Source organism: Oryzias latipes, chromosome 21, assembly GCF_053564925.1.
Source record: "Oryzias latipes strain Hd-rR chromosome 21, Olatipes_Hd-rR_3.1".
Classification (NCBI taxonomy): domain Eukaryota; kingdom Metazoa; phylum Chordata; class Actinopteri; order Beloniformes; family Adrianichthyidae; genus Oryzias; species Oryzias latipes.
This window is the reverse complement of record NC_136257.1, coordinates 2150168-2177648: the sequence shown is the minus strand read 5'-3', so window position 1 is coordinate 2177648 and position 27481 is coordinate 2150168. Positions and strand designations below refer to the sequence as shown.

At 42.6% G+C, this 27481-nt stretch overlaps 2 protein-coding genes and 1 long non-coding RNA gene across 4 annotated transcripts in view; 1 reads left to right on the top strand and 2 right to left on the bottom strand.

The window, feature by feature from the left end:
• Positions 1-14477, top strand: part of LOC101160770 (inactive dipeptidyl peptidase 10-like) — a 31133-nt gene extending 16656 nt beyond the window's left edge. The window contains exons 9-26 of the mRNA XM_004081382.5: positions 322-476; positions 816-913; positions 985-1108; positions 1181-1219; positions 2619-2726; positions 2887-2978; positions 3059-3106; positions 4468-4589; positions 5076-5123; positions 5893-5991; positions 7747-7816; positions 8472-8666; positions 10019-10073; positions 10167-10266; positions 10919-10977; positions 11758-11827; positions 12010-12083; positions 13206-14477. Coding sequence (XP_004081430.2) covers positions 322-476; positions 816-913; positions 985-1108; positions 1181-1219; positions 2619-2726; positions 2887-2978; positions 3059-3106; positions 4468-4589; positions 5076-5123; positions 5893-5991; positions 7747-7816; positions 8472-8666; positions 10019-10073; positions 10167-10266; positions 10919-10977; positions 11758-11827; positions 12010-12083; positions 13206-13340 — 1691 coding nt within the window. The 3' untranslated portion in view covers positions 13341-14477. The remainder of the gene's footprint in view (positions 1-321; positions 477-815; positions 914-984; positions 1109-1180; positions 1220-2618; positions 2727-2886; positions 2979-3058; positions 3107-4467; positions 4590-5075; positions 5124-5892; positions 5992-7746; positions 7817-8471; positions 8667-10018; positions 10074-10166; positions 10267-10918; positions 10978-11757; positions 11828-12009; positions 12084-13205) is intronic.
• LOC144988591 (uncharacterized) lies at positions 4289-5536 on the bottom strand. Its single transcript, XR_013652514.1, has 3 exons — positions 5466-5536; positions 4538-4642; positions 4289-4428 (listed from the first exon to the last, which is right to left on the bottom strand). It is a non-coding gene; the product is annotated as an uncharacterized LOC144988591 (long non-coding RNA).
• Positions 14478-16577: 2100 nt separating the features above from the next.
• The window catches only part of dpp10 (dipeptidyl peptidase like 10), a 102314-nt gene continuing 91410 nt past the window's right edge, over positions 16578-27481 (bottom strand). For both annotated transcript variants that reach the window (XM_023950653.2, XM_023950654.2), the window contains exons 17-26: positions 27301-27345; positions 26098-26196; positions 25947-26016; positions 23766-23960; positions 23135-23189; positions 21968-22067; positions 20673-20731; positions 20204-20276; positions 19932-20005; positions 16578-18563 (exon numbers count right to left, since the gene is read on the bottom strand). In XM_023950653.2, coding sequence (XP_023806421.1) covers positions 18426-18563; positions 19932-20005; positions 20204-20276; positions 20673-20731; positions 21968-22067; positions 23135-23189; positions 23766-23960; positions 25947-26016; positions 26098-26196; positions 27301-27345 — 908 coding nt within the window. In that variant the 3' untranslated portion in view covers positions 16578-18425. The remainder of the gene's footprint in view (positions 18564-19931; positions 20006-20203; positions 20277-20672; positions 20732-21967; positions 22068-23134; positions 23190-23765; positions 23961-25946; positions 26017-26097; positions 26197-27300; positions 27346-27481) is intronic.

The following is a 27481-nucleotide window of genomic DNA, read 5'->3' as shown; positions in this document are numbered from 1 at the left end:
AAACACCAGCTGAGGCCACGCCTCCTCTGGGTGTGGACCACAAAAACAGATCAGGACCGTAGAGAGAAAGTGGTTTGACTTTGTTCCTAATGGCCCCCTGTGCACACAGGGGGGGGGGGGGGGGGGGGGGTGCACACAGATCCTGGGCAGTTACTTTGCATTCTGGGGAGAGGCTGTCCAAGCAAACAGACTAAAACAGAACTGGACATTTGTTCACTGTGTTCTTTGCAGAACGACTTTGTTTGATCAGTTTTCTCCTTGTTTTCAGAGATATCAAATTGTAATTTCATATCACAATTCATATCTCTGTCGTGTTTGCAGTGGAGGTGTTGCACAGTCAGGCTGCTCACTGGTGGTCGCCTGATGGCTCCAAGCTGGCCTACCTCACCATCAATGACTCTCTGGTCCCCACCATGTTTCTGCCACGCTTCACTGGTTCACTGTACCCCCAAGGGAAGGAGTATCGCTACTCAAAGGTTAGACTCTAAGCACTTAGAGTTTTCTTCCAGGTTTATGTAAAACTGGAACACAAACAGACCCCCAGATGATACTGAATCTTGATACTTTTTAAACTGTATTTTATTTAAATATTTGTTGCCTTATTTGGGTTTAAAGAAGGACTAGAATCTTGGAAAATGCATGCACTTTCTCCATTTGCTATCCCAAAAAAACAGACACTTGTTTAATGGCTGACTGCTGCAAACCAGTAATTATTAAGTTTAAACTTAATGTCTCCGCTCTCTTGAAAAAGAACAGTTCAGCTTCCGTGGTAAAGTGAAGTTGAAGCTACATTCTGGTCCGCTCTGTGCCTGCAGATGGGGCAGAACAACCCTCAGGTCAGCCTGCACATCGTTACTCTGGACGGCAGCTCCCTCACTGAGGAAATAAGACCGCCGGACTGCTTCCATCAGAGGTTTGGCTTGGATGTAGATGTTCTGCAAATGTGGCTCCTTCCATTCTTTTCCCTCCATCCTGTGTGTGCAGTGAGCGTTACATTACCATGGTAACATGGGTGGCACAGGAGAAGCTGGCCGTGCGCTGGGTGAACCGAGCTCAAACTATGTCTGTGCTTTCACTCTGTGACACCACAGCGGGCGCCTGCACTACGGTAAGACACGCTCCTCCATCTTTCTCCAAACAAAACCCACCCAAAGTGGTTGACCTGACCTCGCTTCTGCAGGAACACGTGATGGTGTCGGACACCTGGCTGGATGGACAGGTGAGGTCAGCAGAATTCCCCCTTGTTACCTCAGACAAAACTAGCAGTGAGGTATCAACCCTGGCTTTATGAGTAGACCGCATGCGTATCCCAATAACCCCAGGTGCAGGAAAATCGTACTTCAGATCTGCTGTCATTGAGAGCTTAGGATCTTTAATCCAACTTGATGTGGCTGTACTGACTTTAAAAACCAAAGAATGAACACAAAGGAGGATTGACTGGCAGAATAAGGGTCCAGAGGTTGCAGGAGTGAATCCCAGCTGCCTTCAGGCAAAAGCAGGTAGAAAGCTATAGCTCAGGTCATCTGTCACTCAAAGGGCCGCATGCAGATGCAGACATGAATACTCGCTTACGCCTACTCCTGTGGGACAATTACAAGCCTACGGTTATTTTATTGAACTGGGGGAGGAAGCCTGGAAGGCCATCCACACATACAGAAAGGCAGCAGCTGGGATTCAAGCTTGAAGGCAGTAGTGAGATGTGTTGTAGATGTGAAGGTGGAGGATCAGGTTTGAGCTCTTTCTTGTGTGCAGTGACAGTTGTTTATTTTATCATGCAGGGTACCACTGTGCCTCCGTTTGTTAGCTGCAGATGAAGAAACAGAAGCAGACTGTTGTCATTTGGACGTGTTGAGGGGACGGACGGGGATGGTGTTGGTAAAAGGAAAGACGCCAAGAGCCGTCAACTTTCCAGCTCTCCCTGGACTGCTTGATGCTGACAACCTAAATCAGGTGTTTTCAGTCAATCAGGGTGTGTGGAATGACTTGAGTCAGCAAATCAGTAGAAACGTGGTCAGGGAGGACTGGAAAACGAGCAGAGTTGTGGCTCCTGAGGACCAGGGTTGGCCAGTCCAGGGCCTGAAGGAAGACCATAGTGGAGGTTCATCTTTGTCATGAAGGAGGACATGAGGGGGGTGTCAGTGAGGAGGATGCAGAGGGGAGGGTCAGACGAAAGCTTATGAGGGACTGAGGTGATCCCTAAAATGGGCTAAAACAGAAGGGGCGACTCACTCTGTGTGTTTGCATTGCAAGTTTGGTGGATCGAGATCTTCCTGGTAACTAGACGAGCATGGCTGAATGCCAATCTGCTAACCAGGCACTAACCCCCCTGCGGTGGGGTTAGCAGGCTGGGATTGAGGGGTCCCCAGTTTCTGACATCATCTGGATAAACATAAAAAATAAAAAGATTTGGTACGTTGAATTCCAGGCTACAGTGCGGGATTTAAACGACTACAAAACAGATTTAAAATTTGGACATAACTGCTTAACATTTAGGTGGAGTCACTCCATAGATTCAGTGTGCAAAGTTGCAGATACCCACAAACCCTTCAGAGAACATGGTACATCCTTGATATATCCATTAAAACAGAAATGTCTATTGCTGATTTTTGTCATTATAGAACCAGAAGCCGGTGTTTTCAAGAGACTCCACTGCTTTCTTCACCATCGCGCCTTTAAAGCACAGCATCCACGGCGCTTTCAACCACATTGCCATGATCTCCAATCACGTAAAACAAACAGAAACTTTCCGTAACACCGTGATCTTGTGAGATGATGTTCCTGTCTCTGTTTCAGAGCAGGACCGCAGATTGAATTCACTGTAAAGCAGCGAGGAGAAACCCTCCGAGTTTGCTTCTCTGCTGCAATGTTTTTGTATCTTCTGGTCAGACCTTCAGTGAGGACGCCAGCCTTCGTCACCTGACCTCTGGAACCTGGGATGTAACTCAAATTCTGTCTCATGATGAGAGCACAAACTCAGTGTAAGCCAATGGTTCTGCTGAAGTGTACACACCATGCATGAGCTTCAGTGTCAAGCTACGTCTTTTATTCTTCTTTTCAGTTTCTTTCTGAGCACAGAAGAAGGGCCGAGCCAACAACACCTGTACAGGTACGCTGCTGACTTCTCTCCAGTTTATCAAAACAGTTCTCATTACTTCACACACAAGCCAAATAATGTAGAAAAACTGAAGATCTGGTTGAGGTCTTCTCATAATCACAGTAAAGAACAACTGATAAGAGCCTTCACAGTTAGAGTAAACCGAATAATTACAACAACTCTGAGATATGAGGAAAACTACGTTAAGGGGATACGGTCACTGAGATATCCATGGTCACATTTAGGTGTTTGGAGGTGGAGCTGCATCACGTATTAGAGAAAGACCCTTAGGTAGGAAATAAAGACTTAAAAGGGCTAACAGTAAAAAATTTGCTGCACATAAAGTTGCTCCCTAATTTGTTAGAGGGATAATCTAAATATTTTGCATCCTGTTTTTATGAACCATAAAGCCTGACCCACCTCCTCAGAAATGTTATGAAAGGGAGCCATCTTGGTCTGAACATCTGTTGGCTCCAGGTCACCTGATCTGCTTCCACAGCAATGACGATGCGCTGAAATGGCAGACTGGCAGCACAAAGGTGTTACGGTTCCTATACCTGAACAAATAAAATATTCTTTTTAAATGCTTTATTTTTTGTATAGCTGCCAACAACACAGCTACACAAAAATTCTTAATGAAAAATACATTTATTAGCCTATAAAGGTCTGGATGTGGAAAAACACCCGACAGACTGATCCAACTTGGATGTAATGTCTTTGAAACAGTCAAAATGAGGCTCAGTAGTGGGTGTGGCCTCCACGTGTCCGTCTGATGAGGCGGTGGAGGGTCTCCTGGGAGTCTCCTCCCACACCTGGACCAAAGCATCCACCAACTCCTGGGAAGTCTGTGGTGCAACCTGCCGTTCCTGAATGGATCATGACATGATGTCCCAGATGTGTCCGGTTGGATTCAGGTCTGGAGAACAGGCGGGCCGGTCCATGACATCACTGGCTTTCTGCAGCCCTTCAAAGAAATGCCATCCCAAACCACTAGAGACCCACTGTCCAACCGGTCGTGTTGGACGATGTTGTAGCAGCAGCTGACGTTACAACAATGTCGGCATTGAAAAAGTCCCCAAAACATCAGCCAGAAAACATAAGGATGGAAAAATTGTCTGTGGTCACAGAGCAAATTCTTTTTGGGAGATTTCTTACTGACCTATTTTTTCCACCGGTTGTCAATGCCACTTGCACAAAAGCTTGATGTCAGTCAGTGTTGCTTCCCAATTGGACAGTTTGATTAGACAGAAGTGGGATTGACTTGGAGTAATACTTAGTTGTTTCCTTTATTTTTTGAGCAGTGTATCTTATTCTGTACATTTTTCCCCCTGCAACTGAAACAAAGTTTTATGTTCATTGTTCTCGTTGAACAGGATCTCCACGGTGAATTCACTGGATAAAGAGTGCCTGAGCTGCTCCCTTTTCAGATCAAACTGCACTTACTTTGATGCCGCTTTCAGCTCTGACTGCCAGCAGGTTCTCCTGACTTGCAGAGGTACCGGCGGTCACAGCACAGCGTTCTGGTTCACAGCTACCTGGCGTGGCACACTTCAATCCATTCCCCCACGTTAAGACAGAAATGAAATGTGCTCAAAACTGTTCAATATCTGTCAGTTTTAGAGAAAAGCATTCTTTTCCAAAAACTGAACCTGATCCTGTTGACCTTAAACTGAGAATAACCTTGTGAGAAACGCTCCTTCTTACAAAGTCTGACATTTATCCCTTTATACATTTTAAATAAATTGTAAAATTGAGTTTTAAACAAATTTAAAGGAAACTTTTGACTTTAGTGGTACACAATGTTGACCTTTTTTCATTGGGCTAGCTGCTGTATTTTCTCAGTGACGGCTGCCAAAAGGTTGATAATTCAAAGGAAGTTCTCCTTTTGTTTGTGACTCAGAAGCCTTCCTCGATCTTTTAAGGAAAAATTCAGTCTATAGAAATATATCCAGAACTTCTGATGTAAACTTCACTGTTTTAGGACCTGGACTACCTCAGACTACTCTTCACAAAGTCAGTAATATGAAGGGTAAGTTTTCTCTGAAATGTTTCCATGAATGTTTCCTCTCTACCACAGAAGTAGAAACAAAGGACTGACGGCTCTCAGCTGGTTCTTGATTCTAAAGGCGTTCACTTTGATTCTTAAAAGTGGATCAACGTTAGATGATTGTTGTGTTTGTGCAAACAGTTACAGCATTTCTCTGATAAAAGAAAACGACCACGTAAGACTGACAGCAGTAAAGTGCAGATTGAAGTAGAAAAGCATTTACTAACTCAGTAGACACCAAGAACAAAGTGAAAAGAATCTCAGCCAGCCAGTCAGCCAGCCAGCCAGTCCGCCAGCCAGCCAGCTCTCTGTAAAAAAACACACCTGAAGAATCCTCTTCATAATGAAACTGACATCATTCAAAGCAGTCAGGACGGTTTTCAAATTCAGGTTACCTGAGAAGACAACAGGAATCATAAAAGTAACTTTATCAACATCAGACCCAATGACCAAGAATGAACAGCTGTAAAACAAGCAGAACGTTCCTGGGGTTTGATTCTGCCCCAGGGAAGATTTGACATGTGATTGGAGTCGCTGAGAATCAAACCAACAACCCTCGGCTGGAAGACAATTGTTTCACTCAAACTTCTATTCTGTATATTTACATTCCATCTAGAAAATCTAATGATCATAAAAGCTGATCATATAGATCATAATAGCCGCTCTTCTGAAAGTGATTTTCTAAAAAATGTATTATTTATGTGGCAGAAACATAACTTCATCTAAAACCTTCTGTCCAAATATCTAACAGAGTTCCAGACCCTGGATGGAAGCGCAGAACTAAGAGTTGCCCTGATGAACAGAATAGTCCCAAAAACAGAGAGAAGGACTCTACAAATAAACGACAATGGTAAGACGCTCAAACTGGAGACAGAGTCTCTGTCTAAAAGCATCGCTAAGTTGATTTCCAGGGTCAGTGATGCTTCTTCATCTGTATAATTACACCAATATAGTTTTTGCACATTTCCATCTCTACTTTTTAAAAGAAGTCTATCATCTAGTCCAGGTGCAGCAGCTCAGTGCATTCTAGCAGGTAGACGGACTGCATGCTGAGGGTCACATGACAGGCAGCTTCAGTGATGATGGATGCGGGCAGAGGGTGGTTGGTGCCTCAAATGTTAGTCTCCAGAAACTAAGAAACCCTTCAGGGATGTTTCCCCACAACCATCCAAAGAGATTTCAGAGAGAGAAAGAGAAAATGTTCAAACAGCACCATTTCTCAGGTCCCGATGCTCTAGTTGTTGCCACAAGTTATGGTGTCAGTAGACAGACTGGATGAAGACAACAGGAGGGGACAAAAGAGCTCAAAAGAGAACATGTTACTTAGAATTTAGCTGTACAGGAAGCACCAGAACACAACCAGATTTTTCTCTCAAAGCACTACACAACCAAACAGGAGGAACACTCAAGTTTCCAGAAAACATGTAGAAGCTTGAAGTTTGGTCATTCCAGCTTGCTTCCTCCTAGCTGCCTTTTTGACACATACTCTAAAGTAGGGGTGTCGAAATCCAGGCCTCGGGGGCCGGCCTCCTGCCGGATTCCCAGAAATCCTGTCTCATCTGCTGCTGATTACCTGGATCAGGTGTGTTTGCCAAATAAGGAGCTTCAATGACAAGTGTGTTGGAAAACATGTGGGACGCCGGCCCTCAAAGCCTTAATTCTGACACCCCCGCTCTAAAGTCGGGTCAGCAGATACAGGCTGGAAAAGCTCTGGCTGTTTATTTCAACTCACAAAAATGGAATCTGAAGAAGTAGCCTAATAGTCATTCTGCGGCTGAAAGCTTTAGCCGGGGTGTCAGCCTCAGTCGCACAGGGGGCCAGAATCCAAAACACACCTTAGTTCACGAGCCGAACAGAAAAAACATTTACTGAACACCTTTCTTTTACTTTTGTCACGGCGTGAGGGGGGAGGCTCGAGAGCCGGTAGGACCCAGATGCAGAGGCGGAGGCACGAGGATCAGGGACTAGAGGGTTTAATACAAAACAAAAGGCGCTGCAGAGCAGGATGACAAAACCAAAAACTCACTGTGGCGTGGCATTAAACAAGGAACATGGCATGAAGACGTGAACACAGAGACAAAGGCTAATGGACCAGCACAGGAGGAAGGCAGAGACAAGACTTAAATACAGACAGGGCAGACAAGACACAGGTGAACACGATCAGGGCAGATGGGGACCAAAGGAAGTAAAACTCAAGAAACATGACAAGACAGGAAACCTTTCAAAATAAAACAGGAAACAGAACCAAACAAGACAGAACAAGAACTAAAACGAAAAACAAGACACAACAAAAATTCAAACCATGACAACTTTAAAACTTTAAAAACGCAACTTTTTTTATAAACATAAATATGGCTAAAACACGGACAGGTCTATTAATCCAGAGTAAATCAACTTAAACTTGAAATAACTTTCAATATTTTGCTCTCCATAAAAATATATTCTGTTGAAATTACACAAGTTAGAAATAAAGTAAACATTAATAGGAGAAACTCTCAAATTTCTTTACTTATATGTCATTGTATATAAAAAAATAAACTTATAAATATCCCAAAAGATTTTCCTCTCCTTAAAAAAAATGTGTTCCTGCTGATCTACTCTGCAGCTTTTCGGCTGGAGCTGATTCTCCCCGTGGATATGGATGAAACACAGCAGCATCCTCTTCTCCTGGTCCTGTACGTCATTTTTTACATTTCCTATGCCACTACGCCACATTCCCAGACAGACAACATTAATTTTAAAAAGTTTTAACCTGGAATGTGTTTTGAAAGATGCAGTTTTCCGATTGTCTGCTACCAAAGATTTGACTTCCCGTCCTTCATTTAGGTCATTTTACCTGTTTATAGAATCCTCAGTTTTAAATCTGACATTTAATAAGATTATAAAAGGATTAATATTAAGAATTGAAATAGTTTATTTAACCTATTAACTTGCTGCTACATATTTAACTTAGCCAAGAAAAAGACAACAGCAGTATTTTGCCTAAACCATCAGAGGGTTATAGAGCTGAAAATTTGAACCATAGATTTTTGTTCAGAACAAAAAAGTCTGCATTCGACCAGCACCAAGTTTTAACGTTGTACTTTTTAAAGCAGAAAATCAAATGTGTCTGAGCTTGATTTTAAAAGAGAATCCTAAAAACTTATATTGAAATGAATTCCACATTACCAGATTGCTGTTTAACAGACTCGATCTCCTTTTACAACTACATGTTTTTCTGTAGACACTTCTTAGAAATTCTTTATTCCCAAACATTTAACCTGTGAGTTGCCTTGACTAAAACACTTGAGCTAAATGAGCAAAAGACTAAATGGAAATGTTCTTCCGTAGCAACGACGCCCCTGGTGGTCAGGCTGTCAGCGATCGTTTCTCCCTCGGCTGGGAGTCTGTCCTGGTTTCATCGGAGCGCTTCATCATCGCCCGTCTGGACGGCCGCGGCAGCCGCTCTCAGGGTGGGAGGATCCTGCACGGAGTTCACAAGAGACTCGGAACCGTCGACGCTCAGGATCAGATTACAGCCCTTGAGTATGTCTCTGCCTTTTGCATCATTCTTTTGTTTCGGACCTCAAAAGACCAAGTCCAAATTCCTTCACTACTCGGCGCACTGCAGTGCATTCATCACTTTGTAGATCTGTCCAAAACTACAATTGCAAATACCAGAAGACTGCATCAAAACAATGAGCATCGATGCTCACTAGATTGGCGAAAATAGACCACAATGCATTGCGTTTGAACGATTTTTCATGTGGAAAAAAATGTATTTTCATTTTTATTATTAATTCTCCAAAATTTCATCCTCAAAAAACAATGGATTCATAAATAATCCCCATAAAAGGTTCAAAATCATGAGGTTATTACTTCAGGAAATCAGTGACGTCATATTTGCCGTTAAAAAAAAGAGAAAAGTAGTGAGCATGGTGTCTGAATCGCCTTCAAAAACCAGGGCACTAGGTAGTAATGCACTCCAGTTTTTTAGGAGTTCGGGATCAGGGAGGGAATTCAGACGTAGCCCAAGAAGGCTCAACTAAAAAGTAACCACTTCTTACAGCCAGTAGGGGATTTAGGTACGGGCGGCTGCCCAGGGCGTCAATTCAAAGGGGGCACCAGCGTAGTGCACCACTTTTGGTTTTTTATTATCTGTTATATCACAGAGTTTGGAACCGCCTGAAACCAGCAAATTGGCGCCCCCTGCAGCTGTGCACACTCCTGTCAGCGTAGAAGGTGCCGCAAAGGTGTGTGCAGAAAAACGGGAGGGTGGAGGGAATCAGTTCAGTTGTAGGTCTCTCCCAAATTAATTGTTGGATGGGGAGGGGGGTGGAAAAATCTACTTTATATCCACTGTTACCTGAATTTCCTGCCCAATTAGACGGTTTTGATTCTAAATTTGCAGACAAAAACAGCTTTGATCAGGTATGTTGACCAGCATTTTGAATTAGGGCTATGATTACACTAAAAGCATCAACTGTCAAAAAGAAAAGGTAACTCAAAGTGCAACAGTAGCTCTGGCTAAAAGAGTGGGAAAAGTAAGGACAAAAACTAAACATGACAATCTAAACTCTGGAAGACAACAGAAATAACTTGAACAAAAAGAAGTGCAGATTTTCATAAAAAATAACCTTTAGTTTTCAATAATCCCTACACTTTTTGTAGGTTGAGATTTATTCTCTTATTTTCATTTAAGCCACATGTAGATTTCTAACATTTCTGCTGTTGTCTTTTGCCAGCCTGAAGGAATACTTTGACATTGTTGGAATTTGCTCTGGAAACCTTCCATGTTTTTTAACTGTAAAATCATTATTTTAGCAAAGCGGGTTAAGGAATTTTCAATGATTAAATGCTTCCTCTCATTTTAATGCTACATTTCTCTACATTTTCAGGCACCTGTTGAAACTACCTTACATTGATGAGAGTAAGGCTGGAATTTATGGCAAGGTATGTGTATTTTGTTAACCCATTCATGGAAAGTTTTGCAACACTGAAAAACAATGAGCTTTTCTTTGTCAGCATGATTTTTGTCTTTCTCAGGCATATGGAGGTTTCTTGTCCACAATCCTGCTCCTGTCTCACAGCAGCAGGTTCAGGTGTGGCATTGCCGTCGCTCCAATAAGTGACTGGAGACTCTACGGTAAGAGAGAAGAACATTAAGAGAATGACCGATTTAATTAAGTTAGTAGGAATGCAAAGACTAATGCTAGTCCACTACAATACTTTTTTCGTTGTTCTACGATCCGCAGCAAAACAAAGCAGTTTGTCAAAGAGAATATCAAACACCAGAAGAACTGATCGATTTCTAATTGAACAATGAATGGTGGTCACACTCAGGCAGAGATTGTGCTGCTGTTGTCGATCATTTAAACTACGTCCGTCATCGTCACTTGTGGAGACGGTTGGCGCAGATACACATTATGGACGTGTGGCTGTTGACAACACAAAAGTGAAATTCTAGGGGAGGGGACAAACGACCATCACACCACAACTACAATCTGATCACACACCGCCTCTTCCTTTAGTCACATAGTTTAAGGCCCATCTATAGTTTGGAGTTTGGTGAGAAAACAGGCCCAGGCTCCGTGTCTTTTGTGACATATTTCCAGTTCCAGGGTACACGTGCACACACAATGCACGTGTATGCATGCACGAAGAGGCCCTGGGGTTACTATTTTGAGTCAATGTACCGTCACAAAAATATTAAAACACTGTGTGTGTGTGGGTGTGTGTGTGTGTGTGTGTGTGTGTGTGTGTGTGGCTGTGTGTGTGTGTGTGTAATCTCTACAAAGGGTCAGCCTGTTCTGAAAAGTACTTTGGCTTTCCTGCTAAAGAGGAATACAAATACCAGGTATGATTCCATCCTCACACTCATTGATTTAACATTTTAACAAAGATCTCCACTTACATCATGTCCGTCAAAAACTTAAACTAGAGTAACAAAAATAGAAAACATAGCTCTAAAGGAATCTTTGGTTAGTGCCAATAAAATGATGCTTCTCGACACACTGAGCTTTTCTTCAGCTGGACTTAGCAGTCACTGCTTTTAACCTTCAGCTGTCTGTTGGTTTAACTGCCTAAGCATTAAAGGTTTTGAGTAACAAGTAACATTTACCTAGTAACATATGATTAAGTAAGTTTTAGTAAACCCCACAATCATAAGATTAATTTTACTGAAGAGTATATTTTAATTTTCCTTGAGTGGATGAAAAATAATCTATATTCTTGGTTGTCTTCTTACTAATCTGAAATATTTACTCTGCAGAGTTAAAGAATAATTTAGGTATCATTGCAGACACTGTGGTTGTTAAGGGTGAAACTGTTAGTGAGGGCCCAGAAGGTTTTGTCAACTGGTTTTTAAATTTTTTCACATTTCAGTAACAAATTGGACTACCACGTTTTTTTTTTGTTTACTTTTTTTTTTTGATTTGGTTCATTTACTCCACCTCTATTGGGTACTATAGAGAAATGTTGATGTTTCAGGGAGTCGAAAAGAATATTTACTGGCATTTACTGTTGACCAGTTGGAAATGATTTTCCTCTTTTTTTTTATCCAAGCATTGGTGAATTCAAAGAAAAACTCCATTCAAGGAGGTCTTCGGGTCTTTCATTGTTCCACCATGTCTTGCAGATTTCCAGTTTGGTCAAAATCCCAACCACTCAACCTCAGGAGCTTCTCATCATCCACGGGACAGAAGATGGTGGGTAAAAGTCCGCCTAAAGAAAAGACATCTTCACAAAATGTAGCATTAACTGCCTATGAAGTGCAAACATGGACTATTTGCTTTAAATTGAGTTACTTGAAAAATATTCATAGTGCATTCTGGATAAATCTTGTAGGTGAAGTTGCAGTAATAGTTTTGTTTGTGATATTTTCTTCCAGCTACGGTACATTTCCAGCACTCAGCGGAGCTGGTAAAGCTGCTGTCTTCATTAAATGTGAACTACACACTTCAGGTGAATGCAGCAGGTTTCTGTCTGGAAAATATTTGATAAATGTGAGAACCCTGCCAGCTTTGTATTTATCAGAACCAAATCAATCAGTCCTCGTTAGCCTTTTTCCTGGCTTCCCTCCCCGTCTGCTCCGGGACACAGTTTGTTCTGTCTGTCAGCAAACTGGATGCTTGCAAACACAGCTGCTAATGATAGATCTGTTTTTTCTCATCACTCGTCTCTCTGCTTTTGGTTCATTAAATGTTACCCCAAAAAGCCAGAGGCTGAACTCTGTTGGATGATAGGCCTCATTTAGACATTTCAGGACTAATGCCTTCTTTTGCCCAAACATGAGATTGAATAATTTTAGGGCTTCAAAAGACAGAAAAAAATGTCCACTTTGACTCAGCAACCCTACAATTTAGGGTCTGAGGGTATTAGATCCCAACAAAGAAAGAATCTTTGCTGTTCTTTGGTTGCTGGAACTCTCAGGATTTAATATTGTTAACCATATCACCCTCCTGATTTGTGTGGCTTTATTATTTCACTTTCACAGAGCTGTGTTCTAGTAGCTTTTAGAATATTTGGCAAACAGGAAATCTCTTCTAGAATTACTGGCTCCACCGGCCCCCTGACCTCCAGGGCTTTGTGTGTCTATGTTGGGGTGTGTTGCAGTTGCAGCAGTCATGAAGGGATGCTGCTTTATTCAAACATTGAAGTTTCTAAAGCTAAAACGTGGAACACCGGGTGGACCGCCAGAGCAAGTGTGAGAACCAGCTTGACCGCCACAGGATTGATGATTCTGCTAATGGTTAATGGATGCAGCTTCTTGGAGCCACCCTTGAGAGGGGTGTCCATGGGGTGGAGATACACCCTATGCCCCAGTTGATAACGCTGATCACAGTGCTAGCACCTTTTGCCACATTAGCATAACTAGCACAGTTAAAATGATTAGCATCCTAAGCCACATGTTTTTCAGTCCTATTCACCCATAAACAAACCCATTAACAACACTGGTGGTGGCTCCGCTGCTGAACACTGGCACCAACCTGTAACCACCAGGAGAACTATACGGTTCTGTGCCTTTGCGGTCTCCATCCTGTACACTGGAACTTTAACAATTTCTGTTTTGCTTGTGCTGTTCAGATATTCCCGGATGAAGGGTACACCCTTTGCCGCCAGAGCCAGGACTACATGCTTTCATCAGTAATGTCTTTCTTCAAGCGTTGCTTTCAGGAGGAGAAAGCAGTTGCCAAAGAGACATCTAAGGAAGATGACTAGCCCAACAACACTGCCATGAAGCCCTGTTGACCTTTCTGTGGCAAATTCTGATGTTGATCAATTAGGGAAGCTGTGTGTAAGTGAATGGCTGCTGTATTCACAGAAACATCACAGACACAGTGTGTGTGTAAGCAACAGTGAAGGAGCCGACAGGATAGACGAGATGTTGGCATGGGAAGCAAAAAATCTGTCTGTGAAGTTTGGATTATCTACACAGCTAAAAATTAGAACAGAAAATGTAACCCTTGTGCTAGCTTAGATGACCCCCCCCCCCCCCCCCCCCTTACATTGACGTGTTCTCCCTACCATGACAAAGGTGGATAAAGGTGGAAAGATTTCATGGAATCCATGGACACCAGTGAAGATCACAAATCATTGAAGAAAAAAGGTTCAGAGCACTGTCTAGTGGGTCTAGATGACCCACTGTCCCAATGTTAAAGTGCCTAGGATAGCACAAGGGTTACAGATGAACTTTGCCCTTTTAAATGCACTACTCACAATAGCTTAGCGATGTCTTTGACACGAGTGCTTTTCTTATTTAATTTAAATTTTAATTATTTGCATAAAAGTTCCCTTTGATATCACTACTTATAAACAGCATTCTCACTAGTTTGACATTTATGACCCCAAAGTTAAGACAATGATAAAGTTAGCCCACAATAACACAAATGGACCATGTTCGCTGCAATGCCAGCTGGACAGCGACCCCTCCTGCTCCTCACTAACCTCCTGACGTTGTTCTGAGGCGATGCTGGTCCTGGCTAACGTCTGGTCCATGATGGCATCTTCTGTTGAAATTATTGACACCTATACTCATCATTTTGTGCCCGTTTAGTCTCTATACAACATGTGTTCTGCCGTGATAACAAAGGCCATCGCACAGGCATTCATCCATTACCAGCTGGTCCAACAAGCTGAAAAGGACACCCCCCCCCCCCGTGTGAATACTCCTACTTTATAGGCATCGACTAAATCTTTCACTGAAAAAGTCAGAAGCAGGTAGTGAAATGAGGATGTTTTGTTGCTCTGTTCTCATCCTTATATAACCATTTATTCATATATTCATGTTTGTACTTTCCTAGAACTCATGCTTACTTATGATGTGCTTAAAATAATAAACAGGAGCGGATGATCGAGTTTGTGTTGTTATCATTTGTTCACACAGGCTGTCATCGCTGTAATATGATTGTGTCTCAGTTCTGTCTTTCAATAAGAAAACACTAACGTGCAAAGTGCTGACTATATAAGATGTGATGTTCCTGTTCTGCCTGATTGAATGACCCAGAGTCATGTGATCAGCCCCGCCCTGCCAATAATACAAATGGACGGTATGCACTGGGACGACAGAGCGCCTCTGTTGCAGCTCTGTAGTCAATAGTCAAAACCCTGACAGGCGGTAGACGTCAGTGGGTGACGTCAGAGATGCTTCGTCCATTATTTATGTCAATGATTGAAATGCGAACGAGCGGGGAACACTTTACTGCTATTGAAAAATGTATCCTGATGCAATTTGTCCCACCCACAACTTAATAGTGAGTTTCCAATGAATTCCTGCTTGTCTGCACGATGTCCTAGAAAATGACTACAGTTTTTGGCTAAAAGCATGATGGAAAGACCACTGGAAGTGCCATCACAACAGATCAGAAGATGATTGAAGAGGGACTTAAGCGTTAATCATTACATAGCCTAATAACTGTGAGTCAGTAGCAGGTTTAGGCACAGGCCAAATGGGCAATTGCCCAGGGCGTAAATTTAAAGGGGGGGCAGCACCTCAGTGCTTGTAAAAAAAAATCTGCGCCACTATTGGTTTTCTATCATTTGTTATACCATGGTCCGGGTGAATACTCAATTCTGATTGGCTGCTGGGTGTGCATTAAAAAGTGATACACCACAGGATAACCGCACAGTGAAAAAAGAAGTTCCGGTCACCTAGCTTAAATGTTTTATATCACTGCGGCGGCTTCTTTAACCCTTGTGCTATCTTAGATGACCCCCCCCCTTCCATTGACGTGTTCTCCCTACCATCACAAAGGTGGATAAAGGTGGAAAGATTTCATGGAATCCATGGACACCAGTGAAGATCACAAATCATTGAAGAAAAAAGGTTCAGAGCACTGTCTAGTGGGTCTAGATGACCCCACTCCCAACGTTAAAGTGCCTAGGATAGCATAAGGGTTACAACAACATTTTGCTTCATCATCTGGACAAAAACAAGCGGTAAGAGGTGAGCTTTCTCTCTGAACTTACTTTATTAAACCCATCGGAACGATCAACATATATATCGCCGAGTCTTGACTGCAGCGGTTGTGCGGGGCGACGCGGACTATTTGTTACGTGGTGCGGCGCATTGCGTATGTATTGAGGTTTTTTGGAGAATTTCTACTGTTGCACAAAATTAGGAAAATGCCAAATATTTTGGAGTAATCCCACTAATAAGTTTTATGATTTAGTTCTTAATGTTTCATAAAACCTAAATATGATATTCACAATAACAGGTTTTTAAAAAAATCAAATCCTTCTGATCGGTTTCACAAAGAAAACTGAATGTTATTTCTAATTATTCATATTTCCAGGCTTTGTTGGTTTATTTCTCCAGCATGTTTATATTGGTATAATTTTGACAGAATATATTTCTATGCAGAGCAAAATATGTTATTTAGGGTTTAACTTGATTTATTCTGGATGAATATGTCTGTTTTTATTCATATTTTTGTTCAAAAAGTTCCGTTTTAGAGGTTGAAAAGTTTAGCTTTAGTGCGTTCAATAAATGTTCATCTTGTTCGACCTAAAGTGTGTTTTGGATTTAGGGCCCCTCTCTGAGTATGACCCCCTCCCAAATACGAGTCTTGAAAGTTGGTGGAGGGGGGGGGGAGTAAGTTGGTGTGGAACCGCCACTGCTCTGAGTGTGTCTGATGGGGTTAATGTCTTCCTGGTAACCCAGAGTTGATGCACGAGCAAGATTCTCTCAGTGAGTCCCCAAATGTGATGTCATGAGGAATGTTAGGTTCAAATGATTAAAAAGGGCAATCTGGCTGCATCAGCAAAAGAAAGAACGTTGTCAAAATGAATGGATGGAGTAACTGCCTGATAGCATAGCTTTCACCCCTTTGTGTTATTAATATTCTTTCTTTTCTACCCCTCCTTCCCAGTTCTGGTTAAGGCTTAAACCAGACTTTGGTCCATCTCCTGTCTGATCACAAACCCAGAAAGGACAAACACACAAACACAACAACAAACACAATTTTGTTCAGTTTATTTGAAAACATTTTAAAGCCGTTTATGAACTTGAAAATTGAACATAGAGCATCTTTTGCTGCTTATAGCACACCCTGTCTTTAGAATCTCTTTACCGCGGTTCTACACACAGGATTCCCATCATTTACCTCAAACTCACCGTAACACCGTGTCATGGAAAGGAGTGTTGCTGTCAAACAGACGTTGAACCAAATGGGGGTCAAAAATATTTTGAAACAAACATTTGCTGAAGATGTTGTCAAACATGAACAACCTTCACCAAAACCATGGTGTGTCATTTTTACATCCAGTTCATTTCAAATCTAATGAACTCTTTATTGTTCGTGTGATTTTCTTTTCCCAAAGACACAATAAACAAAATGGAGTTTGATAAAGTAGTTCAGCTTCATGTTTAATGAAACACGAGCTTTTTCACATCAAACTGATTTTTCCATCACATTTCTAATAGAAACCACATGTTCTTGTTTCTTTATTATGACACCCAAGGGAAAAACACAAAGAAAATATAGTGAAGCGTTTGGTACAGTCTTCAAAAAGTAGCCGTGTGTTTGGTGTTGTGCTACATACATCAGCATGTCTTCATGTATTTTTATGTATTTTCATCACGGTATTTCCAAACTGTACGCCATCCTGGTTCCTTTCAAACAGCACAAAAGAAAAGCAAGAATTACAAAATCCACCCCAGGATTTTAAATCAACAGCTACAAGGAAAACAAACCAAAGCATAAACCCAATAAAAATAAATAACTATGTCAACTAAACATTTACAACAAATCCAAAAGAAATTGGTCAATACAATCATTCGCATAAACTAAGCATTCTATGAGATCCTTCTTCCTGAAAGTAGATCTATGTCCACTTCCTCTTTCACTGTACAAATGTGACACCCTCCCTGGAGACATGCAAGGGTCCTACTAACACTGTAGAGAGCTCCACTTTATCACCACTACTGCACTTGTTGCCTAATGTGCTCACATGAGTGTTTGAAACCAAAGACTCTTCTGACAAATTTGCAGTGGACGTCAACCCAACTCCTCCCTGAAGTACGTTTAACGTCCACCGTGAGACGGAGAAGGTTTGAGTGCCGTTTGAAAGTCTGTCACTCTGAAATCAAAGTCCTGTTGCACAGAGAGCAACTCCTGTGCTTCAGAGCGAATGACTGTCACTGCCAAAACCTCACAGGAAACATGGACAACTCTTCAACAGACGTAAGTTGACACAGAATCCTTTGCAACATTGTGTGAACCCCTGGAGTGTTAGCATTTGGGGTGACACTGTTGTTAACAGGCAGGGAATTGATCTTCTTTTGGTTCTACTTTTGTAGAACGTCCAGATTTTTGTGAAGTCAGCTGCTGCAGATAAAGACTCTGCAGCCATAAGAGGGAGGGATTAAGCACATGTGTTTGATTTTGTTCTGCCGTCATCAGATGTCTAACCAACAGCTGAACCCCAAAGACGAGTGGATGAACATGCATTTGGTTAAATGTGAACGACTACAATCTAGAGAGTCTACAAAAGTGGACGTCACGTTCAGTGTGCTTTCTCAGGAATAGTGTTCCAAAATGAGTCCAGTTTCTGCAGCAAATCCAGACACGTGTTGCTCATGTGTCCCTTAGTGACCTTTTTTTTTTTACACCATTTACAGTCACACAATGTAGTGCTCACACACACACACTCACTCACTCACTCACTCACTCACAGTAAGAGTATTAGCGGCTCCTTCGCCATGTCCTTTTCTGGCTAAAGAATTGGTCCAAATGCGAAAGGCCTTGAGGGATTTTTGTAAAACTCTCCAATATCTACCACCAACGTGACACTTGGAGCCTCACATTATTCTTCCTCCTCCTCTTCTTCATCAGGCAGCGGTAGCAGCTCCTCTTTTAGACATTCCCTGAAGAAGCTGGTGAGTGTTGCGTAGAGATGCTTACGGCTCTGCCGGGACAGGAAGTGTCCCTCATCGGGGTAGATCTAGAGAACATACAAACCCCTCCAATCATTTTGGCTGAAACATTCAGACCTATAGGTTCATAGAGCAGAGTCGTTTCAATAGTGGATGGATTTTTTATTTGCTGCATGGCATTTGGAGGTTTAGACCCGTGTTTCCCAACCCTGGTCCTCGGCGAACACTGACTGTCATCATCAGGCTTCTACAGATCCTGGGAAACATGGAAAACCTGCAGGACAGTGTTCCTGAGGACCAGGGTTGGGAAACACTGCCTTAGAGTTTGTCTTGTCCGTTTTGTTTGAGATGCAGTTGTGAGCAGATCAATCCACTTTGCAGTGACACAGGCCACGCCCCCTGAAGCAGGACCCTTGCCAGAAAAAGGGGAGACCCCAGAAAGGGACACAGCCAGCCACTCTGGATGCTGGGAAAAGTGTGGCTGTCTGACCACCACAGGGTTGAAGCCCTGCATGCCTGGGGTCCGGGTACCCTCCTAGAGCTGATCAGATGAAGATCTGCATTGGAGAACTGGCCCGGCTCCTACTGTTCCTAGAACTCCAACCAGAAGAGGGGAGCCTCTGCAACAAAACGACTAGAAAGCTGCTCCGCCTGCTTTATAGGTCTGACAGGATTTCTCTGTTTTATTAGAATTCTTTTACCAGATACTTTTAAACTGACATGTACTAGACATTTTACCACTGGAACTGTTTTATGAGGTTTATGCTCTGTGGTGCATGAAGCAATGTGGATTTAAAAAAAACACCTTTTCTTTTTTTATTTTTATTTTCTCTTCACCTGCCCCGTCAAACTGCCTCTGTTCCTGAAGGCCTCATGAGGTTTGGAGGTCTGGAGTTAGTGACTTTGCAGAAAGTTGGAGAAAAGCGGTTTTGCACTGTTAGCTAACACTTTGCTAATGTAAAGTTTTGCGTGACGGCGCTAAGCCTCTTCTTCTTGTTGCCTGGTTTGCCCATCATGGCTGTGCAGTGTTGCATTTCAACACAAGGCTGCTTTTCCGCGCTTCAGGAAAGAAAGAACGTCAGCTTTAACTGCAGCGTTAACGTTCTTTCCACTACCGGAAGTCTTCAACTCCAGCAGATTCAGAGAGAAGCAGCCTTGGGACACGGAAAGACACTTATTTCCACGTTAGAAACGGCTGATTCATGATGCTGACGCTAATAGTCGATTTATGGGATGTAAAAAGGTCTGTGTTATTTAGATGTTGCTGGTGACATCTAAAGGGTTAAAGAGTGAACACATCATTTTTCTAGAGCTAAACTTGTCCATGTCCACAAGGACAAAAATAAAATAAAAGGGATTTAGCAGTTTTAGGAAACGTCTGACATGAAATTTTGAGTGTAGATAGAAAAGGATGAAGCAGATGGAGCAGCACACACCTGCATGGAGTAGTTCGCTCCCACTTTGACGAGGTTCCTGACGAGCTCCGCCGTGTGCTGAAAGTGAATGTTTGCTGAGGAGAAACAGACAACACAAATGTCAAAACCAAAAATAAAACACTGACAGATGGAAATACGGTCCACAAATGAACATCTCTAAGGATGCTGTCCATCATTACAACACAGAACCCGTTCTTAGTCCTCTGATAGCCTCATTACCCTGAAGGGTAGCACGATGCACCACAGACACTGTTCATGTTGTGTTCTCTTACCATCTGCTGTGCTGTGCACCAGCATCAGCGTCTGCTCCCTGAGAGCTTGAACGTTCTGCAGCAAGCTGGAGAACTGCAAAGAAAGTGAGGGAACAATGACGGGGAGACCCTAAAAGAAGCACAGCCTGATGAATTCCATCAGGGGAGCTTTAGGTAAACCCTCCCGTTGACTTTCCTGTCACCTCTGAATGCTTTCTCATAAACCCGAAATACCAGATTGCACCAGACAAATCTCAATCCACAAAGAAGAAATGAAAATCGCACCACATCAGCACACTGCATGAAATAGGGACTCTGTGAATAACAGGTACGGAGTTTGTATGTGAACAACCCAACCGCAGTAGATAAAGACCAGGCCAGAAACACGATAAACACTAGAGAAGTAACCTGGGAAACCAGAACATCAGACAAGGGCACTTCCCCTTTAACAGATAAACAGATAACACAGGTGAGGAAGTGAGAAACACACCTGATATCTGCTGTCGTCCTGCAGCGGCATGCCAAGGTAGCGCTCTGAGAAGGCGGACGCTGTGAAGAGTGACAGATTATTTATGCTGCTGCAGAAGACTGAGGTCAGACTGATGCAGACAAGAAGGCAAACTTTGCTTAAACGTGATGTGAAAATAGGAAGGAAAAGTCTTTGAACCAGCCAGGCTGTACCCCACCTTTGCCTGACAGTGGCTGGGATAGGCTCCAGCATCCGGAGGCCCATTCAGTGACATTCTCATACCAGTAGACTTTAGTTTACTTTCCATTCTCCTCCTCCTCTTCCTCAGTCTCTCACACTGTTCTCCAGCCCTGTTTTCAGAGCGTTGGACACATCACTCTGATCCATCGGGTCTCGGCTAGAGACCCGATGAACTAGAATGTATATCTGGGAGGTTCTGCAGATCTTTGGCCTGCTTTGCCAACAGCATCTTGGCTCCGTGCATTAGCCGCTGTGCAGCTGCAGAGCTTCACTTGCTCTTATCTGAGCCTCTAAAAAGCACCGCAATCCGTGTCTTTATATGATACTGGCAGCAACATGGAACAGAGTTTATGTTTGGTACCATCCCAGGTAAAAACTCAATAGTTCATGGCTGAGTCCGAATTACTGCCCTAACCCCTAACTACTAAAACCCTATATAGTGCACTATATAGGGGTTAGGGCGGTAATTCGGACACAGCCCATGTCTCATGAGAACAGAACCAGCTGCTTCTGGCTGCGATCTTGTATGTGTGTGTAGAGCTGCTCAAAGAGGCTCTGTGTTCTCTGCTGCCACCTAGAGGCCGGAGGTTGAAGTGGACAACAAGATTCAGATGATGAAGGACGCTCAGAAATTATTAAATAAATATCGTCCTGACAGCATTTTTAATCGATGTAAGTATCGCCAAATGAACTATTGTGATATATCGCCAAAACCATTTTTTACAACACCCCTCAGAGTATCCTCAAACTGTTTAGAAAAGAGAAAGGAGACGCTGCCCCACAGCAATCACGGCATGTCTAACTAGTGAGACCTGCAGCAGCATCACAGCTGAACTTATTTCATGGATAGAAAAGTGTCAAATGTTTAAAATTTGATGTGTAAATCCTGTGATTTGAAAGTCTCTCAGTTTTGATCCCATTCAGTTGTGAATGAGTTGACCTGTGAACTTAGCCTCTCAATGGGTGGAAGCACACGTCAGTGTGTGTGTCTGTGTGGGGGGGGCTTCCTAATGCCATACTGCGCCCCCCCCTCTGTGGGTGAAAGAGTTTTCAGTGGTGGACTTGGACGTACTCACCGTACAGTCTCCAGTCTGTCACTGGCGACATTGCACACGCGCATTTGAAGAGGCTGTCAGTAGACTTCAGCATCATCAGTGTCAGGTAGGCTCCATAACCCTAAGAAGACAAAGAAGAACTTTTTGTCATGGTTCAGTCCTGCACCTTCACTTCCAGCCTCCCTTTTCCTCCACTCTAACTTCATCCACCTGAGCTGAAGGTGCTCAGTTTCACTTCCACACTGCCAGTTTGTTGAGTCCGTTCACGTTCCAGCAAGTCCATCAGCTTTTCATGGCTTACGACCTTTTTCTGGCCTTTGATTCAAATTTTCAGCCTGTCCCTTTTGGAAATTCCCGTCCTCTGTTTGTGCCTCGGAATGTCTGGAGCTCTGGCCTCGTGTAACACCGCTGAGAGCCGCAGCTCTACGGCGGCCATCGTCAGCGGGAGTTCAACTTCCGTCGCTTCAGCTTTTGGGAATCAGATCCAGTGACGTCATCCGCTCTGCAGCTACTGCTGGAGATTTCCTCAGCCACAGCTGCTTCAGGAAATCTCCGTAAGTGATTATCCTAGCCCCAACCTAGAAACCAGGATTACCAACAGCTGTGCTTATCTGACTTTCACGCTCACCTTTGCATCTGGCGGCAAAATCATTTCCTCCATCTCCAGAATAAACACTACAATTCTAGCCTGTGTGTTGCTCTGATTGGGCCGTCCTCCTGAAAGCATAACACTTTTGTCCAACACTCGGTACGAAACACTTGAGCAGACCCAGAATACCATTTTCAGATGAGTTGAATACATTCAAATAATTCATACTCAAATTCATTTTATTTCTATTTAGCACTTTTCATGTAAAAAAAAAAAAAAACAGCTCAAGGTGCTGTAAAAAAGCAAAGGAAGAGAGAACCCAGAAGGCGCCGCCCACCCTGTCCTCCTGTTGACGGGGGTGACAGCTTAGACACAAACACCCCAGCTAAGGGGTGACAACACAGTCTAACTTGGCTAAAAGACATGAAACAAATAAATATGTTAAAATATCATAAAATATAAGAGTAAATAAAAAAAGCCCATTTTCCATCACTTTAGCGCTGGGGATTCAAAACTGTGTGGAAACAAGACTTAATGTTGGCGTCACTGTGTTTTAGTGCTGCATTGACTTAAGCGATATGTGAATAGACTTTACTTACCTGTCCAAAAACTGCTATCCGTGTTTGATCAATGTAGGGGAATTTGGTCATGAACCTGGACAAAAGAAGACTTGGTTTTATGCATTCACAATCAACAAAACACACTAAGATGGTTGGATTATTCGTGCCACAGTAAGGATGGGTGTCAGGGCCGATAACCGGGCAATTAATTAGCCCGGTTATCAAGCACCAACGGTTTCATTTGGGATTCAGCGTGACTTTATTAGCTATCCACACATTTGTCAAATTTGCTTTGCTAGCTTTCTGACACAGATAATGATTTAAACAGAATAAAAGTGGAGCTTTTATCAAAATTAAGTATTCTGATAATAAAAAAAACTGTTTTGTGGCTAAATGTTTCTTTTTTTTAAAAATCAAGTGAATTTTTGTTTGCTTTAAACCCTTTCTCTCATTATCTCAAATTATGGCCCATGAAGGAGACAATTTCCTGACTAGGTTGGGTTAGGGTAAAGGTTAGACGGTGGACTGTACTGTGGCTGGAGTATTACACATTTTTAGGGCAGGAACATTATTTTCACCAATTTCACTATGACGGCACAGTACAAATCCCACCATGTTCCATGTTCCACAGCAGAGCCAGATGCAGAACAAAGGGACCGGGTCGACTTACTCCACGGCTGCAATCTGGTCCTGAACGTCAACCGTTCCCAGTCTCTGGTAAACTTCATGCAGAACCCTCTGGCCTTGAAAGCCACTGCCCCGGCCGTCCAGTCGGGCCACAATCACATTGTCCGAACTAACCAGGACTGAGTCCCAGCTGAGAGAGAATCTGTCACTCACTGCCTGACCACCAGGGGCACCATCACTGGAAAGAGGAAGCAGACTTTGTTAGAAAGAGTTTCTGGAAAAGGCCTGGAAGGTAGCAACTGTCAGTAAAAATGTATCCCATGATAAAAAATCTAATTTAGCTTCATAAGCCTCTGAACTCGCTTTGATTCTGTGTTGCCAACCTTCCATGATACATGTGACTTCACTCAAGTCCTCAGATCTAATTCTCAAGAATTGTATTATTAGGTTATGGTTTATGTAAATCTTCTGTAGAAACCTTCCTGGAGCAAAAGACTCCTGACAACTATGGGCTTGGAGATTTTAGACTGAAATTATACGCACCTGTATCTTTACCTCGACTGGCTGAACCAGTTTAAATAGAATAAAAGTACGATAATTAAAAACCATGTAAAAATCAACCTTTTTGAGCTTGTAAGTGTATTATAATGTTTTCTTCACTATATGACGTAAATAAGTTAGGAACCGCCCCTTACAGGAAGAGTCTGCGCTGCCAGCTCCACCCCCAGGCTAACAAACACGCCCACTTTCTCCAAGGAGCTAGCGGTGATCGGCTAAACGCTCTCCTTTTATCTGCACAATATGTATCCATCTTTAAAAAAGTTCAGATGTTTGTTTTCGTGGGAGAAATACACACACGCTGCTGAAGCAGACTATAGAATGACGTCATGAAATGGGCGGCACCCACGAGTAGCGAGAGGCGGAGCCTCAGAGATTGAGTCGTCTTATTTGGCATGAATGTAAATTTTCATTGATTGGTGGGCTGAAATAAAAGCAAAAAGTTCAAAGTAGGATATTGAAGCTATTCATTCTGATTCATGTAAGAACAGAACATGAAGGAGTAAACGACGTTTTACTTTTTGCATTTCAAATGTAACAACAAAGCTACTGGCCTTTTCAGATCGAAAAACTAGAACAGGAAAACTTTTAATCAAAGAAAAACAGCTACTAACAGTTTGGGCACCAATGCTGTACAGCCACTGTAATTATTTCCCCACTCGTTAGTGAGTCTGATATATTTTTAAGATCCAAAGCAATTCATAGCAATGCATCCCTTTTTTCCTCCTCATTCCTTCTTAGAATAAATAGTTGCTCGTGAAAAGGGCGTCTTTGATTTTGACATTATGTTTGTTTTTCACTCTGCTTCCTTCCCACTTTTGTTGTGAGGTTTATCTGACTGTAAAGCAGAATGACACCTGCATGTTTCCTCATTTCCCCTTTTTAACCCAAGGAAATGAAAAGTGTTATTGTTTGGGATTTAAAAAGCCTTTGGGTCCTGCTCGGGCTGCGCGGGGCCTGGTCCGGGGGTCTCCCCCTCTCTCCTGGTCTGGCTGGGGAGGATCTGGTTCCCCTAATGATCACATGGCGTGCATGTAGCTCCACCCCCACGTGCACACTGGCACACTGCTCCCCGTCTGCTTTATCCCTCCTCCTAACCCACAGTGGCTTGATGGACAGATGTCTTCTCACGTTTGGATGTAATATTTGTCTTTCTGCAGATCTAGTATAAATGTTTCACAGCTTAAAATCAAAACTTATTCAAATTAGCAACTCGGCTCTTGTATCCACTCACTTTCCCCCCCTCCTTTATTTCTTTTTTCCTACCCCCCCCCCACACACACACAAACACACACACTTCCCCTTTCTCCCTCCCCTTTAATAAAAAGAATATGTATATATACTTAAAACACAAAATGTAACAAATAAATAAAAAATAATAAAAAAACAAAAAAACTGAAAGGGGTTTATACAAATTTACACCTTGGCTATCTGAAGATTCATAACCTCTTTTTGTGACAGTAACAGCTGTCCAACATGTGGTCAATTCTCATCTGATGCTCAGTTGTTGGACAGGACAAGTTCAGAAAAATAAATAAATAAATAAATAAAAAACATTCGGGTCTCAAATATCATTTCAGCCTTTTTTCTCTCTTTTCAGGCTCTTAATAAAATAACAAAAAGCAGACCAGAGCCTTAGAGACCGTCATCCTGTCAGGATACTTACACCACTAACAGCAGTCCGTAATGCCGCGACTCTGAGAAGTCTGGAGGGAACAAAATTTTTAAAGGCAAATCTGTAAAAGGTCAAAGAAAAGCTCATGTCAGAAGTCTGTGCAGATATGAGAAACACCAAAGAGGCGGTTGATCGTTCTCACCAAAGCTCTCTACAGGAACTACTCCAAAGTCCGTCAGTTGGATCCTTTTGTATTTCAAGGTTGCCCTCAACAAAGAGTTGTTTTCAAGGATGATGTAATCTGAGGGGGAGAACAAAGTACTTTAGAGATAGAAATCTATTTTTTTCACTGGGATTCAAGCTTTTTTTAAGCAGGTTTAACATCCTGTAGAATCGTGTGAAGTTAGCTAACTTTAAAGAAAATTCACCGCTGAGACTGCGATTCATTCCCTTTTTGTCCGACCACAAACAGAAAAATACATCTGAGGAGGAAAATGATGGCTCGGCCTTTAAATCAGGAAAAGGTTATGAAATTCTTCACAAAATAAGAAAAATCCACAAGTTTCACATGAAATCAGGCACAAGAAAGACTTGGTCACAGACTCTACTGTTGGGGCTGGGATTTCAACCCTCACCCCAACCCACAGACTTCTCCCCTTTTACCCACAGCGGGCTGCTCCTGTCGCCCTCAAGGGAGCAGCACACAATTAATGATGACGGCAGTTCAGCCTTTTCCCTGTTCCAGGCTTCAGAAAAGCAGCATTTGAATGGAAAGCCTCAAATCAATCAGGAAGCAGTTCCCAAAAACCCCAGATATGACATTCTGTTTAAGACAGAAAATAGGATCTCTAACAGTCAACAAAAAGGTTTGTCATCGATCTGGAGGAAAAAATATCCATTTCCAGTTAGAATGCATTTCTAAATACCGACAGCTGACCGGTAGGCTTGAGCCCTGAAGGAAATGAAGAACTAGATGATGCAACTTTCAAGTTACTTGCATAATGCAAGATGAGCTCAGGAGTTAGAAAACAGACACAAAAAGCAAACATAATAAGGTATAAACTTATAGTGTAATCCTAAATCAAACAGTGAAGCCACATTTATCTTTTTGGAAACTATTTTCCTTGAGGCGGGGTCACACAAGCATGCATTTGGTCATGCAGGTCTTCTAATGCTCCTGTGGTCAGGTAAGGTCTTCAGAGAGGCAGAATCGTCTTCAGGGGTCACCACAGCAGAGCAATGGTTCATGATGGACGTAATGGTTAAACAAAGCAGATCCATGTATCCAAATTCCTCCTCCTTGTAATGGCTGTGCGTGAAGTTGGTTTAGGAAATAACTGCACCAAGTAATGAAGAGATCAGAGGACGGAAAAACGTCAGAAAGAGCAAATTCCGCAGAACTTACTGGAGTTGTTGAAGCTGTGTAAGATTACAGTTGGTGCAGCTGGACCTAGAATGGTGAAAAAAGACAATATTACTCTTCCTTTTATACCTCTCCCGCTCTGCAGAAGTTATGTCCTAGACAGGATTTTGGGTTTTGCCCCAAAAAATTGCATAATCATAAATCAAAGTCCGCTGAGAAGGCT